This window comes from Phalacrocorax aristotelis, chromosome 6, assembly GCF_949628215.1.
Source record: "Phalacrocorax aristotelis chromosome 6, bGulAri2.1, whole genome shotgun sequence".
NCBI classification, from domain to species: Eukaryota; Metazoa; Chordata; class Aves; order Suliformes; family Phalacrocoracidae; genus Phalacrocorax; species Phalacrocorax aristotelis.
The window spans coordinates 52,628,030-52,644,562 of NC_134281.1; the positions used below are offsets into that span (position 1 = coordinate 52,628,030).

The window sequence follows — 16,533 nt, forward strand, 5'->3', positions numbered from 1 at the left end:
CTTTACAAAGTTCAAAACCAGTTTGATTTTGTACTAGAGATAAAGTTACCCAGAAGAATGCTATGTCAGCATTTTCTTACTTCGGAGATAGAACTGTCAACATCATCGTCTAAACATAAAGTGGTCAAGAAATATAGTTATATGGGTGTGAGAGCAGTACCACGCCATTACTTCAGAAGTTTTTCTATTGATGTAGTAAATGAAAAACATTTAAGAAAGCTCTTCCCCACCTTCTTCCACAGTTTTTTTTTATTGATCCAGCCTTGAATAATGCTACTTACTTAGTAACAAATCAGGCAAAAACAAGAGCAAGTGCCATTCTGCATTCCAGTAAGACTCATTCAGTAAAGTTTTGCAATATATACATTTTATCCAGCTTCTGACATTAGAGGTCATCATGCCAAAGAAAATTTTTAACAATACAATAAAACCGTTCAGATGGAACTGTTTATGAATGTAATTCAAGAGACCAGACAATTTAATTTCTGAAACCCATATCACTCATGTCCATAATCATTTTACATTTCACACTTCATGCTCTCAAACATTACCCTAGAGAAGACTAAATCTTTTTGTCACATATACTGTTAAAGACACTAGCCAGGTTTATAGAGTTACAGAAGACTATAAGATGTAAAATTTAGTAGGTAATAAGTTATGACATTTGCTGACTAAAACAATATTCAATCTACACTAATGTTTAATCCATTCAAATACAGTAAGTATTTGGATGTTATATACTACCCATTTCATATACTTACAGTGCAAAATAAGTGAGAATTTTTTTCCTGAGCATTTAGGAAATTAAAATCCTTTTTCTTTGTCATTGACTGCAATCCATTTAAAATATATTCCCCATATATCTAGGCTTGCCAAGACTGTACAATTAAGACAGGCAAAAGTGTGTAGACACCAGAAGCCCAATCAGTAATCAGAAGGGTTAATGAACACCTTTAAATTTGTTCCCATTTTTCAAGTCTAAGGATATAACAGGATTTTGAATTATACCAAAAAGTTCAGAAATTACATTTTTTTTTCCCATTGACCACACACTGCAAAATGTACAAACCACATGCCTTCCAAAACAGAGAAACAGCCTCTATTTAACAAATTGTAATACATATTTCAACTTATTCTTCTGTAGTTAGTGTAATGCCCAGCAAGCTGTGCCTCCAACAGACATAAGGGAATAAAGCTTTTAGGAATGTTGTTTGGGCATTTTGTAAGGAAGCTGGATTCCTTACAAGTTCATCTTTTTCTCAGTAGCTACACACCATGAGTTTCTAATTCAATCTTCTCCTCTGTTTGCAAGATATCAGGTTCTACTGGAGGAACAGGTGGTCTGAGTATAATCTCTGGACCTCCACCATAGATTGACTGAAGAAAATTCCATGTTTCTTCAGATATTTGTCCAGAATCTGCACCTGAAAACATTTTTAAAATTTTAATTACTATTTAGAATAATTCTTTCATTATTTCTTTGAAGTCCATAACAGATACAAGAAGAAAAAAATATATTCAAATTTAAAACACTAATGTGAATTTCTGCTTTATCTTGCACCAACTACCAAACCCAATGACATACTTTGTGTTAACTTTATACTTCTTGATTCTTAGAACTACCTCCTCGAAACTATCCAGTACTGACCACACCTCAAGTATAAAACACATGAAGGTTCTCTAATAAACATCTTATCTGATACTTATCAGTCAAGCTGACAACTGGTACCTCTCGGTACACAGGAAATGATTCATATTAATGTAGGGATATGCAGTCCCATCAATTACACAGTAAAGTTCAAGGACTCAGAATTCTTGTTTCATCAAAGAAATTAATATTATAGTAAAGAATAAAAGTGTGAGAACCACAGTGAAACTCCCAGAACCCTAGAGAGAAACCACTCTTAGGACATTAACTGCCCCACTAATGCTTTTGTATGTAGCACTGATGGGTCTGCCTGATTTCTTTTTGTTCACCGATTAACATCTTTCTTATGATTCCACTCCTCTGGCTAGAGGTCCCTCTCCTGCCTCAGGTCAGCATCCAACAATCATTTCTAGTTTTCTGTAACCATTTATAGGCAAAGGCAAGGGAACATCAGCACATCACCCCTCTAGCTTTTAACACAAGGATCCTTTCTGATACAGTTGAAGTTATTTTTTCCCATTAATCTAGGCAGAGAAGACAAATTTCTGTTTTATCTGAATAAACCTCCTCTTCTTTAAGCAACTCATTAAAAACCTGCCTCATAGTATCTAATAAAGATATTGGGACAAACTTGTCCAATCTGTCTTGTTAAGCCTAATTTCAGCATCCTCCTACTTTTAAAAAAATTAAGGAAAAAAAACCTGCCATAACAAGGGGATTTTTCTCCCTACCTCATATTTTCTATCCTCACCACCGGCCCCAGTGTGCCTACTACTGTACTTTATGTATAAAAATCTTCCAAAGAGGAAGGGTACAGAGAGCTGCACATTTCATTACCTACACTAACCGAACCATGCAAAGCTTCATCTGGAAGTGACGGTGCAAATCCCATGCCAGTACTAACGATGTTGAACCTAAATGAGTAAAATTGAGGCATATGTGCTCAAAAAATAACGCTATCTCTGTAGGCACAGGAGTAGATCTTCACTCCCTTATCCAGCTTTTCTAATTCCAGCTTTTCTAATGGTCAGGTTCAACTGAACAGGCACAGTCAACTAATGCGCTGGGATCAGGACCAGTGGATCACCGAAATACGTAGTACTGTACACTGCTTAGTAGCACTCCCAACTCTTTCTCATGACTTGAGACAAGTTTTCTACAGCCTATTCATCTTCATTTCTACCCAAGTTCTAATCTAAATCAACACAGCTGAAGTTACGTCAACAACTGGCTAATCTGCTATCAGTTATTGGTTCTAAAACGATTTTGTATTTTGCTACATGTCAGTTAGATGCTTTATACCTTGTATTTGAATTCTGCAGTAGCGCTCAAATCATTAAAGTGTACTGCAAAACTCCTGAGTGCAAGAACTCACTTTTTGTTTTTTAAATTCTTCATTAAGCTGAGCTACAATGAATTCAAATATTCATAGGAAGTCTAAAGTCTTCATAAAGCAGGCCATATTATAGTTTTTTAATCTGTACCTACAAACTGCAAATAAATGGTATTAAGCATCTGACTGAACAATAACAAAGAAATATGTATCTTTGCATGCTACAGAAGTTTTTGCAATGTACAGTGGCAAATAACTTGCAGAAAAATGAGCAACAGCATTTACTTACTGTGGTTTGTTTCCCTGTGTCAGAAGTAGCTCTCAATTAAAATTATGTTTCCAGATTCAAATAACTACATACAGATATATGACAGTCTAAAAGCCAAGCAATTTACGTTAAGAAAACCCAAATCAAGCCAAGAGATACAAAGCCAAAGAACATTTTCACCATTTTAAAGTTATTCTGCACCTCCTCCTACACTCTCATCTGTACTTGGATTAGTCTGTTACAGATACTAATTCTCCATTTTAAGAATAAGCTGCTCCCTCAAAAATGGGCACAACACAGACTCACTAGGAATTGCCATTTTATGATAACAGTTAAAAAAAGATTTAATGACTTTTCAAACTTCAGCAAATACATCATAAGGAGCCCAAAGCTGCAGCAATACTTGACACCTACCTTGTTTTAGCACAGCATTTCCGCATTTTGTTACTGCAATCTTAGCATTATCAATAGGACCAGGAGGATCTAGTATGACAGAAAGATTATTAATACTGGGAGAGCTGAAAACAAATGGCAGGTTGGAGGGGCTATTTTCACACAGAAGGAGAACAAGCTTGTTTGTTTACTGCTTGTTCTTGTGCTGCTTAACAGTACACTCTCAAGTTGTTAAAAGCTAATTGGAATTTTAATTGAGCAAGATTTTTAAAGCATCCATGATTACATTAAGTCTTCGAGCAATGTAAAACACAAATTAACCCTAATTCTTACCCCTAGCAAAGTTATCATAGAGCAGATTCAGACAAGACACTAGAACGTTTTATCAGTGTTTCGATTTCAAAACTTTGGAGGCATCTGAAGTAGGCTGAAGTGATAGTATTATAGTTGTTACTCAGTTCTGAGTTTAGGTTGTGACAGGGAGGCCACCTTTCCTCCAGAAGCAGTAGCATTATCCATCAATTTAATTTGCGCAGCAAAATCCATCCTCCCTTGTACTTAGTTCCAATTTTCCTGCTGCTGCTAACAGCAAACCCCTGGAATACAAGCAACGTTCTTTCCACAACTATCCCATTATCCATTCGTGTGAATTATTTGAGTATATTGTGTAATTTTGTTCCTGGATCTATTTGTTACCTATAAAACCTGTGTCTTGGATGTTCCGTTTAAGAGTTTTTGTTGCCTTCTCTATCTGTTCTCCCTACAGCCTTCTACCAAAGCAGAAACTATTTACTTAAACAATACCACTGCATGACAACAAAAAAAGAAAAAATTACCCATGTTTTGAAACGGAATATAACTTACCACTGTCTTTGCCCTTTACAAATCCTTCCCATTCTCTGAACCATTGCATACTGATGCAGTAAAATGTTGATGGAGATTCTTCTTCCTGGAATGCTCTATTAAGCTGAAAGGAAAAAGGGTCCATGTTTTTCTGCTTTTTTTACTTTAAATCACTTAATTCTTTTAACCACTGCATTTATTAACTGCATAAGATGGCACTGCTACAGAACATTGCAAAGAACTATTGACAATCAGAACAGTAAACATCTGGTGAATTCCTGAGGTGAGATTTTGCTGTAGCTGTAGCCTTCGTATTAAAAGATGATTTATTCTTTACTTGAGAATTTATTTATTTTTTCCTGAAAACAGCAGCAAGTTCCTCTTAAGCACAAGTGCTTACTCATCAAACGCTACTGGATAATTATGGTGAAGGCTGAACTTTCAAGCAGCAAAAGAAAGCAGAAAAGTTATTTTTGTAAAATAAAATCCCTCAGTGTTTTTAAAGATTTGCTCCATAATTGTAAAGAAGGTTCTGTGTGTGATGGACTATATCTTCATCTATGTTTGTTGTTCTTCTAATACTTTGAACAGATGCCAGTATGATTCCAAGCAAGGCACAGTGAACTAATGCGCTGGGACTTTTAATGACTTTTCTTTGCTTCAGTTTAAAGGAAACAAAAAACCCCAAACAACCCCCTACCCCAAACAAACAAACCCAAAAAACCCCACCCCAAACAAAAATCACGAAATAATTTTTTGTTCCTGCTATTTTAGAATTAAAAAAGAAAAAAAATCACATCCTGGTTTTCTGAGTTTCTGTTGCAAGGCAATGACAGTGACTGGATAAATTACAAAAAACACCTAAGTAAAGAGTCTCAGTTACATTTACCTAAATTTGCTTCTATCATTGTAAGAAAAAAATGTATTTTATAATGAAGATTTCAGGAAGTTTAACATTTTATTCTTTTTCAGAGACTACTGATCTTTTCACAAAGTTATTAAGAAACGTGCAAGAAGTCACTTAAGCCTTTAAAACCACTATCTTTTAGCTCTGTAACAATAGAGCTATACTTCCCCCTTCAAGCCACGAACCCAAAGCTTCAGCATAACCTCTTAAGGTTTCAAATGGAATAAGTTTTGCAATCATTCTGGAAAGTAACCTTTACAGAGGATAACAGAAATTTTCTGTCTGCTAATCAGCAACAATACTTGCACAACAGTGCACATATTATCATTGTTTATACTGGAAAAATACCGATTGCTAAAGCAAAGGAGGTAGGCTCAGTGTTGTTAATAATAATTACTATCCAGTGGTAACCCAGACTAAAGAAAAATCAATTACCACAAAGTTCAAATAAGAGTTAAAATATGGAAAAGCTGACACAATCCCTGAAGTGTGATTAAAGCACAGATAGAACTGAAACAACAGCTGCAATTTTATTTTCCTCCCTCTCATGAGCTAAGATAGCAGAAATGGGACTCCAATATCTCTGCACTTATTTTTACTGAAAACTTCATAACACATTTTCCATTTAAGAATTAAAAAATCATTACTACTAGTTTTTTTACCAGACTCATGCGCATAATCTCTAAGTAATGAAAAATATAGTAGCTGGTTGATATTAATTTTATAAATCCATTACAATACTAAGGTATTTACTTCACACTGAATTATTTATGTTTGTGTCTCAAGTGATATTTTTAAAATTAGAACAAGAGGTAAAGATTATGATTAACTTTTTGCTGATACCGTATTATTGCACTTAAACCTTATTAGATTGCACAGAACAGACCAATGGCAGTGTATAAAGAACAACTGCTCATGTGGCTGCACTGTTTCCACACTATAAAAAAGCAATTTAAGAAACACATTAAATATTTTCTGTAAGTACATTTCCTTATAAACAGTTATCTGGGATATCATAAGAACATTACTGTTGCCAAGGGGAAAGAAGGGATTCTATATCAGTATACAGATATTTAATAAAGTCCATTTGTTACAGGAATCACCTATGCACTTCTGGCAACCCCTTGGGCCAAGTCATGAATATCAGATGATGTCAAAAAGCAGAATGAATAAGTGTTTACTTTTTTTACCCGAATAAACATTTCCAATTCATTTTTCCTTCTTTTTTCAATTCTTTCAGACTCTATTTGGCAGGTGTGACAAACATACAGATGGTTAACAGCTGGTCCTCCTCCATACCTGCAGTAAAAATTTAAAAAAAAGACCAAAAAAACCCCCAACATTAACCTTGTGGCAAATGCCATGTAAAAAGATCATACACCTGTGGACATCACAAGTGTCAACCTCTTACAAAACGTAACAGAAGACTGATACATGCCAGTCACACTGATCCACAAATGCCATAATTTATTTTCTCAGTAAGAATTTGTACTCCGTCCGAAGACATAACCCACCTCCCGTGTTCTGACTGCCTAAAGCCTGAACAAACCGTCTCAAACTCTGCCGTATCGCATGCTTCAAAAGGCGTTACTATGGGAAGAACATGTCAGTGAGCAAGTGTTCTGGTATATGTACACACCGTGTGTGATTTTATTAAAAGCCTCTAAGAAACAGCTCATGGAAATGTTCCAGCCAGTTCTATCTTAACCACATTCCTCTATTCCACTGCAGGCTCTTCATCAGCTTGCTACCTCCGACACCAACCTCTAAACTTGTTTATTGTTTTGTTCTTAAAAAGTAATTCTCCATGACCCTCCCCTCCATTATTTTCCTTGTGTGAAACCGCATACATGGAAGTCTTCAGGGGCACTGTTACTGAGAAGCAGAGCAGAGATATATCCAGACACACACACACACACGTGTGTGTTTTAAAAAAAAATATATATATATGCATCACTATGAACACGGGCAGCATTTGCTAGCTGAGAAAATACAAGCCTGATAAAGAAGATATTCTTGAATGATTAGCAGCCTTAAGAGACGCATTTACTACAACAGAAAGGCCAGGTTAAAATATGCATTGAGATAAGGATATTCCGGGTTCTACTTCCTAGCTGAATAATTATTTGTCAGAGCTGTGTTCTCTTCCAATACATCATATTTTATACCAAAAATCTTATGTTAAATAAAATGAGAGAGGGCTCTTAAGCATAGCAACATGAATTAAAGTTCAAAATATGAAAGTTGCTTAAGCAAGAGTGAAAAATAACTGTTTACTTAGTGAATAAAATTAAACAAATATCTGCCATGGAAGGCATTGCCTTCTTTTTCCCTTTTAGTCTTGTATGTTTGTCAGTGCATAAGAATAATTTGGGATGCTATATTTTTCCCCAAATATGGAACTGTTGTATTTTAACTGAAAATTAAAGCATTATTTCAATACAACACACTAGTTTTTTGGTATGTACTCAATCATCCCAACTTATAGACATCTGTTTCATAAAATGCTCATCTACCACTTAAATTGCGCCTCTGAAGATGACACTTTGACTTTAGTCTGCACTGATCAGTTCACAAGTTTTTAACTGAAATAGGTCAAGTATGGGTTATACTATATTATCCTGAAGTACATGGAATTGAATAGAAGTGCCACATGAGCAGCAAAATGTGTCTGGGACATGGACTGGCAACTGGCATCCTAGACAGATATCTCCTTTTCCTTAACACTATCTTGGTAAAAGTCAGCTTCCACCATAGTTGGCTTCCTCACCCTAAATTCCTGCAGCCTTGGCACTCTCCCATAATTCCCAGATAACAGCAAGACAAGAAGAAAAACATGGTTGCTTCAGAGCTCCTCTGTGTTGAAAGGTGCACACGCCAGTCAGGAAGACAGACAGAACAGAGATTTAAATGTATAGAAAACACGTATCAGTTGTTGCTATGTGGTAGATTACTCTCAAAATGTGGAGGATGATATAATCTCTGGGACTTCTATGTTTCTATCAAATGACTGAAGTTCATCAACTTGTTAGAAAAGTTTATAGAGAAGGGAAATCAATGAGAAGTTTAAAAACCTCTTCCTTTAGATTTAACAAGTATTTCTGCATACAGAAAATAGATAATGCCTTTGTTGGTTGGAAGAAAAAAAAAATCAGTACATCTAGGAAAGTGGAAATAAGCTGGAAATAGTATTGTGTCTGTTTTTCGCTTGTGTCCATTGAAACTTTAAAAGAAAAAAACCCCAACCCTTTAGTTATAGTGCTTAGGTGGCAGAAAATCAACAGCTAAATATATTTAATGCAAGTGCAATACAGAGTCCTTAGGTCATCAGCAAAGCTCTTCTGCAGCGTTTTGTTACTGCTGAAAAAGGAGACACATCTTGTAAGAATCCCTCCGTTATAAGCAAGCACAAACCTGACCTACATTAAAAGCGTGGACTAGTTATACAGAACACTTAGATATAAGTTATTTTGAAGCAGTACTGGCAGCTGAGGCTATGGATTCAAAGCCAACGTAAAAGAAAAGCTGCCTCCAGCCAACAAGAGAACAGGAAGCTGATACAGAGAGCTCTTTCAAAATACTGCTTGCAAAGCGTACTTTTGCTGACCTACTTTGTGTCATTTTGTACATACCATATATGTTTATTGATTTAATACTCAAGTATTATCCCAGTAACACACTATTTTATGTAGGCTTTTAGCATTACTTTGCACAAGCAAATTACACAAATTGACTGTTTGCAATCCCTTCGCTTAGCTTTGTGCCTAGAGTATTTTTTTTTTTTTTTCTGAGCCACTAAATTCTTAAGTCTGTTGTTGCTTGGCACATGTTTGCTCTCAAACCGTATCACTGGATTTTTTCCCATTACAGTACGAAACTTACCTGCTGTACAGATTATCCCATATATTTTGAGGTAGCATTACAACTAGGTCCTCTATGAAGTTAGCTTTGTGTGGAGGAACACCTGAAAAAGCAACAAAACAAAAAAAGAAAAAAGGAGAAAAGTTGTGGATTTTATTGGCGGGTAGGAGACTATGTTAGAGGTCTCTGAATAAAAAAAAAATATAGCCTTTCAATGAATTCAGAGAAATCACATGACAATTTTTACCACAATGTAATCTATTACTGTATTTAAAGAGACCTCTCCGATTTTAGTCTGTTATGAGACTGAAAAGTTTATAAAAAGCAAAAAAAACTACATCAAAAATTAAAAATGAAGGGCCAGAATACTTTTTAGATATTGATTCCAAAATGCTTCTTAAGGTATACAATTAAAATATTGAAGAGCGCTTAAATATTTTTTTTATGCTTGTAAACACATTAGCAAACTGTCTGTTCAAAATTCACTTATTTGCTCTAGGCCTTTTTTAATTAGTTCATACAATACGAATACCTGAAAGTACCAAAATTTTGAGGGAGGCAGGAGGAGAGCCTTGCAGAATTAGAAACACTGAATTGAAGCACATGGTAAACAGCAATCTGCTATGCAGGAATTCTTTGAATAGGGAAAATCTAGCAGTTTGGGCACTCGTACAAGAGTCATCTGCTGTAACCCTGCAAAAGGAAAGCCACAGCCACAGGGGCTCACGGGTACATGTGCCACAAATTGCTTAAAGCGGCACAATATTCCTGTGTTAGAAGTTTGGTTCAGCAACAGGGGCAGCAACTCTAACTGCTAATCTACAACAGCTGTATTTTTATTAGAAAAATAGGTATAAGAACACCACGTAGTAACAATTTCTTGGAATGTTAGCACTCCAATATGGATAATTCCCCAAATACATTTTCCTTAATGTAACGCTTTCATTAACATTTAGCACAAAGTACAATTTTTATGCTCCTAATCAAAATATACAGAATTACTACTCTATTTTCACACTGCTATGCACCGAATACTCTGCATCAGAACCATTTCTTGTTCTGCAGCTTTCAAACCTTCTTGTTACTTCTAGCACGTAGCTGAGAAAAAGATTTATATTAGCAAAGTATTAAGGATGATGATAAAGTGACAGGATTTTTTAAAATGGGAACATACATGTTTAAGAAGCAAGCAGATAAGCCAAACTGTTCCTCTTTAAGAATCAAGAAAGCTTATGAACAAAAAAATCAAATGCACAGAGAAGAGGAAAAAAAAAAAAAATAGGAGAAATTCACACAGTATCTTTTCCAACTAGTCAGCCACTAAAATGGGAGAAATAATTTACTTAGGTAAATCAGAACTACAACTTCTAATAAGTTACAGAAGATATAATATGAACATACTCTTTTCAAAATCCTTTAATTAAAACAAGTTACATCCCAGTATAGCTACAAGGTGACAGACAAATTCTTTTTAAATGATACTTAGTTACAGTCTCACCTCCATGCATACAGAGAAAGTCATTATTTGAAATTGGTCCTGGCTCTGCAAAAGTCTTGAATTTATTTAACCACTGTCTGGAAACATAGAACTGCAGAAGACTTGGTTCCATCATATTCAGTAGACCTGATATCCTCCGTCTCTCTCTCTGTGCTTCTTCACTGCTCTTTCTATTACCGAAATAGAAACCATTAAACAAATATACATCCCCGTGTACAGTGCAGATAATTTACCCTGTGAAAAGAAAACTCCTTTCAAGTAAGTTAGCTGGGCCATGTCTATACTGCAAAGCTCTACTAGCATGAACTAGTTGACTTAGCACACGAAAGAACCCGCACCTTTTATACACAGCCAGAGCCACCATCTAAAGGCGTGGCAGGAACCTAGACTGTCAGATTACAGAATGGTGTGTCACAGGAGTCAGTACAGTTAGTGCAGAGTGGGAAGGGCAAAGACCACTTGTTCTGTTAAGCCTATGCTTGTCCTTAGTTCTGACAGGCCATGGCACAGGTGTTATCATGCTTACAAGAAAACTTTTGCCTGCTTAGTTCAACAACTCAAAGACCCCTGACAGTTCCCATTCAACCTACCAGCCCAAGAAAGCAAACAGCTGCACTGCAGAGACAGCAGACTACACTGCAGAAGTGATTACTGCCACAGAAGAAGATAAGGCTGTGCCCACCTGCCCATTTCCTTTATGCATCTTTTGAGCTAGAGTTTTGCAAGCTGTACTCCTTGGGCAGGTGTTCCTTACTTACTGTTCAACCTTACTTCTGAAGGTAAGTAGATCGGGTGATTCCCCTACTTCTCCTGTATCCCCCTACTTTTCTCTTTGAGGCTGTTGCTTCTGTCCAGCTGGAACTATGTCTGCTGTCCTGTTTTTAGATTGAATAGAATCTCTCTTCTCCAAAAGCAGGTTTGAACCATTATTCCATCCTCCAAAACCCTGACCTGAAACTTCACTCAGCATCACAAAAAGGCTGGGCCAGCTCAGTTAATTTATGGCGTCACAGTTGACTCAAATAGCTGATAGAAAAGCTCCAGGTAGGCCTAATGGCTATAGCAACAAGGCTATTTAGAGTATAGGAAAACAAGACTAAAAGAGTAGGAAAACACTTAAATGCTATCGACCTAATTAAAGTAAGAAATTTTTATCTGAACAGGTAATGTAACAAAAACCTTAAAAGTTTGAAAATGAAATTCAGGTAGGTAAGTTCGCTTTCCAGCTGCCGTTTAAAAATGCATGCGTATCTCCACAAAGCTTTCTAAAGCGTGCTGAAATAACATCTATTTTGTGTGTGTGGTAGTGTTTTGTGGACTATTTTCTGAAACCAAATTTTATGAATGCTATTCTTTTGTTATTTAATATGTTTGCCCAAAATCAGGGACAGTGTTCTTTCTTAGCAATTCAGCATGACTTCCACGTTCCTTTTTAAAAGACCCACTGAGTCAGACTCACAGGCTTAGCTCAGACAGTGGCAGGTACAAGTGCTCCTAATGAAAGTTAAAACATTCTCAGAACACATCTCATTTCTTGTGCAACTCTGACACAATCTATTTCACAGTCAACTTTTAGTGGAAATTTTCTGGTACTGACCTCAGTATCAGAAATTTAGAATTTGAAAATTGAGTTCAGTCGCTTTTATTATTTCAAGTACAAAAATGCCTTAGACTGAAGATGATAATAACATGATTTCTCGCATTTCATTTCAACTTTCAGGGAAAGAACAGCCTATAAACTCCCTGAAATTAAATTACAACATAGTAAAACCTCTGTTGTTCCACATCCCATCTGCTAAAGACTTTCCACAATTCCCTTTAGAGCCCTAACAGCTGGAGTCTGTGTGCAAAACCACCCCATGTGCAGAATTCCATTCCTCTAATTGAAAACAAGATAATTGGTGGCCAGTTCTAACAGTTGCTTAAAGTTCTCTTTCTACCCACCTTACTATATTTATGCAGATTTAATTTTAATTTTAAGTTCTATACATGTTTTAGCAGTGACAGAGCAAGTGTTAAGGTCATAACCAAATGACTACATCTCTCTCCCGCATAGGCTTTTCTGGTTGGTCAAATTCTTCCATTATCATTCTTGCGGGGCAGCTGATTTCTGAAAGCTGCCCAACTGCTTAAAAAGTTATTAACACACCTAACAGGAGTATGACTGTACTTTTAATATCTTACCTGTAGAAGAGAACATAGGCTTCTGCATTCTGCACTGTGGATTCTGAGACTTCTGTGACACTCTGGTCATCAAATTCATACCACAAATTATTTAAATTGTTGCGACAATAAGCTATATAATGTCCGCCTAGAGTGTCAGAAGCAAGAGTTATTAAAAAGAGTCCAGAGCTGCCCATTTTAGTTCCTTTTCATGTATTGCATAGTAAGTCCAACAAAAGCAAGTCTTAACTGGGAGAAACATTAGGTCATTAGCAAACAGGATCTGGATATTAACTTCTCTCAAACCCAGGATCAGCGTTTTCTTTTTCCCCTGATTTTCTATCAGCTAGTGGGAAGTTGGATACCACTTTATACCACTTTCAGCATATTCTTGAACTCTTCAAACAGCTTGTTGTCTAATGTACTCCTGGGCCATGATATTCAAATCAAGTAAGACTGACTGAACAATTTACCCTAACCAGTTTCCACAAACTCCTTTCAAATCTTTGGATGCTTTGTAATAGAAATCAGCGTAGATGTCTAACGGCTACATGATATCAAGACCATACTTTTCTGTTTTGAAGACTATTCATAATATATTTTAAACTATTACTATTTTAAATGCACATTCAACTGTTAGTAATTAAATAATCAAATATCTACTAAACTGATTACAAAAAGCATCATTCAGCAAGCACTAAACAGAAGATGAAAGAGCATCCAGAAAAAAAATGGAAACCACTTCATCTAAACAATGGATACCTTTAGTCTGGGGAGTAGGAGGGGGTTAGTAGCTTCTGTAAAAGTCTATGAAGTTTCTGACTTGAAACTTTTCTCTCTCCTATTTTCCGTATCTTGTAAACACGGAAAGCACTTGGGCAGGAACAAGCTTGACATATAGCAATAAGATGTTTATTCAGCTATTCATCACTACCCATAAATAGCAGCTACTGCCTGTTTTGGAGTTAATTGGCAGCAATCATCCAAGAGAACACCTTTAAATAAAGTTATGGGCATCTTTGTGGTGCTTTGTGAACTCTTTCCAAAGAAGTAAGGCATACAAAGCATCAAAACTCTAGACAAGCAACAGCTGTGTAGAACAGCCCATCATCTGGCATCTGCTGGCATGTAACATTATACATACTATTGAAAGAGAATAGTATAAATGTACAAATAGTTCTTTCACTTAACATTCCAGGATCTTTTAGGTTTTTTTCCACCTACAATTTCATTTAGGTATGCCATACAATTTCAAAGATGTGTCCACTCCTTAAGAGCAAACCATCTTATGTTCAAGGTAAAAAACACAGCATTTATCTTTCATATTATAATTACCCATGCTCATCTATTTACCCTTCAGTATATGGATATCATCCTTAAACAGAAGTGCTGATGTGAATATCAGCTGCAAAGACAAAATAATCAACCTCATACTTACTGCTGGCAGTTCCATGATGGCAGATGACAGATAGAAGATCATAAGTCACTATTTGAGCTGGACTGTCCTTTGCAAGGAAAGGTTGAAGATCAAGGCCTTCCAATGGAAAGGACACATGGGTCCCAATTTTTGTGGAAAACATAAGTTCATGTCTAAATCTTTTGAGATGAATGCACAATATCTGTAAGAAGGATCAACGGATTCACTCAAGAACTATACATTTGATATTTAATAACTACACTGGGCATGTCATCTGTTCCTTTTATCATCCCAAAGGGATCGCTTTTCTCAATGGCCTGAGGCAAATATCAGAAGCTCTGTGTGCCACAGTTTTGGGTTTGTTTGTTTTGCTTTGTTTTGTGGTTTTTTTTTTTTGGTGGGTTTTTTTTTTTGTGGTCTTTTTTTGTTGATTGGTTTTTTGTTTGATTTTTTTTAAAATCAATTGCAGCTCAAGGAGTTAGAAATGGATTTGTAATTATCGAAGACTTATCTTACTGACAGTGTAAGAAAAAAAAAACCAACCCAAAACAAACCAAAGAAACAGTCCTGAACAGTTACTAACACTGATGCAGCAATAAACAACATACCTTTCCTCCTCCTCAGTGCACCTATTGCACAATCTTGTCACAAGGGACATTAATTCTCACTGATTACTGCAGCCATCAACTCTTGTTTTGAGGTATAAGATTGGATTACTTTTAAAACGTAAAGTTACAAGCATCACTTATAGCAAAGATTTCCAGTCTGGCTGTGGTATAAGTCTATAATTTACAGTATAAATAAGTTCTACAGGATGACAGTAACAACATTGAAAAAACCCCACTCTTCTAACTCTACTTTTCATGTACAAGGTTCACTTTCGTACAGGGTGAATAATCAAACATTGCTCACATTCTTAAATGCCATTATGAAGATATGCTTTCATCATATAACATTATAAACACAATTTACTCCATGCAACTCAGTCTTACCACATTCCTAATCATGCAGAAAAAAGTGCTTTAAAGTGCATGTAGTAACAGTACCTCAGGAAATTTTTGCACTTTGCAGAATTTCACTCCATTTCTCAACCTAAGCAAAGGAAACAAACAACAAAACAACCAATACTTAGTTCTGGAAAGGTTTTATTTTCTTGTGCTAGATCAGCAAAAGTCTAAGCTGAACATTATATTAGTAAACCCAAAATATTTCTGGAATGTAGACTAGACATGGAGTAGCCAAAACGATACAAACAATGATGCTTCAGAAGGAAAGACAATCTGTACTGCTGAAAAATTCAAAGCAGCACGTACGGATAATCAAGTTCCATCTAGCTTAGCTAACAGTTTCTCTTAGCATAAAGGAAAGAACTAAGCTTCATGAAAGCTAATTATTCAGCAAAAGAGAAAAAAGAAACCAACTAAGTTTATTTAAGAAATTACCTACAGCAGATGACCAGTTACATAGCACGGAATGACACTCTTTTTCCTTAAAGGGCTTTGAGCGGTCTTCAGACCATGTCTGTTTCTTGGTTCTTTGTTCTTTAAAGCCATAGTAAATTTATTTATTTTTAACATCCTTGAATGACCCACTGCATATCAATAAAAACTTGCTAGTAACATAAAGGGCTAAATGTTTTTATTTTATCAATCAAAACAATTTAGAAAGGTGTCAAATTGTAAGGAATGTGAAAAAGAATTAAGTACATTTGGTTTGCAATTTGGGATGGTGAGTCAGTGTTTCTTGACTCCTGCACCTTTGTAATCCTAAATTTCTGACAGCCAGAACACAAGCATCAACAGATTAGTAGTACTGTGACATATCCAAGAGAAATAAATCCCTCTTGACTAAAAGAAGCATTAAAACATTCAAATTAGGACAAGTTAAAACAAAGGAAAAACCAGCTTACTTCTTACACCTTCCACAGCTGTACATGTTATCACCTGCAAATATCAGGGAGAAGAAAAAGAGCCATTATTCTCTAAATCCAAGTAGCTATCCATTAAGCACATATATTTGATATATAAAAGTTTCAAGGGAATTTATCTGTAGGTTGCATTCAGTATTTAAACAGTCATAAGATTGTTGATATTGAAAATAAATAGAAAGGTTCTTAGGTTTTATGCTTTCAACTATGAAGCACTACAACATAATGCAGAGAGACGATGCTATATAATTTAAAAAGGAAATAATTCACTAAGT

At 35.8% G+C, this 16,533-nt stretch overlaps 1 protein-coding gene across 6 annotated transcripts in view; it reads right to left on the bottom strand.

Moving 5' to 3' along the window:
* Positions 1 to 222: 222 nt before the first annotated feature.
* USP33 (ubiquitin specific peptidase 33) overlaps positions 223 to 16,533 on the bottom strand; it is a 43,056-nt gene continuing 26,745 nt past the window's right edge. For 3 of the 6 annotated variants that reach the window (XM_075097905.1, XM_075097903.1, XM_075097901.1), the window contains exons 16-25: positions 16,241 to 16,274; positions 15,378 to 15,423; positions 14,353 to 14,533; positions 12,936 to 13,062; positions 10,752 to 10,921; positions 9,275 to 9,356; positions 6,583 to 6,691; positions 4,507 to 4,609; positions 3,664 to 3,732; positions 223 to 1,424 (exon numbers count right to left, since the gene is read on the bottom strand). In XM_075097905.1, the coding sequence (XP_074954006.1) occupies positions 1,267 to 1,424; positions 3,664 to 3,732; positions 4,507 to 4,609; positions 6,583 to 6,691; positions 9,275 to 9,356; positions 10,752 to 10,921; positions 12,936 to 13,062; positions 14,353 to 14,533; positions 15,378 to 15,423; positions 16,241 to 16,274 (1,079 nt within the window). In that variant the 3' untranslated portion in view covers positions 223 to 1,266. Of the gene's footprint in view, positions 1,425 to 3,663; positions 3,733 to 4,506; positions 4,610 to 6,573; positions 6,692 to 9,274; positions 9,357 to 10,751; positions 10,922 to 12,935; positions 13,063 to 14,352; positions 14,534 to 15,377; positions 15,424 to 16,240; positions 16,275 to 16,533 lie in introns of all 6 variants that reach the window. The other 3 variants (XM_075097904.1, XM_075097902.1, XM_075097900.1) reach the window with 1 other exon arrangement.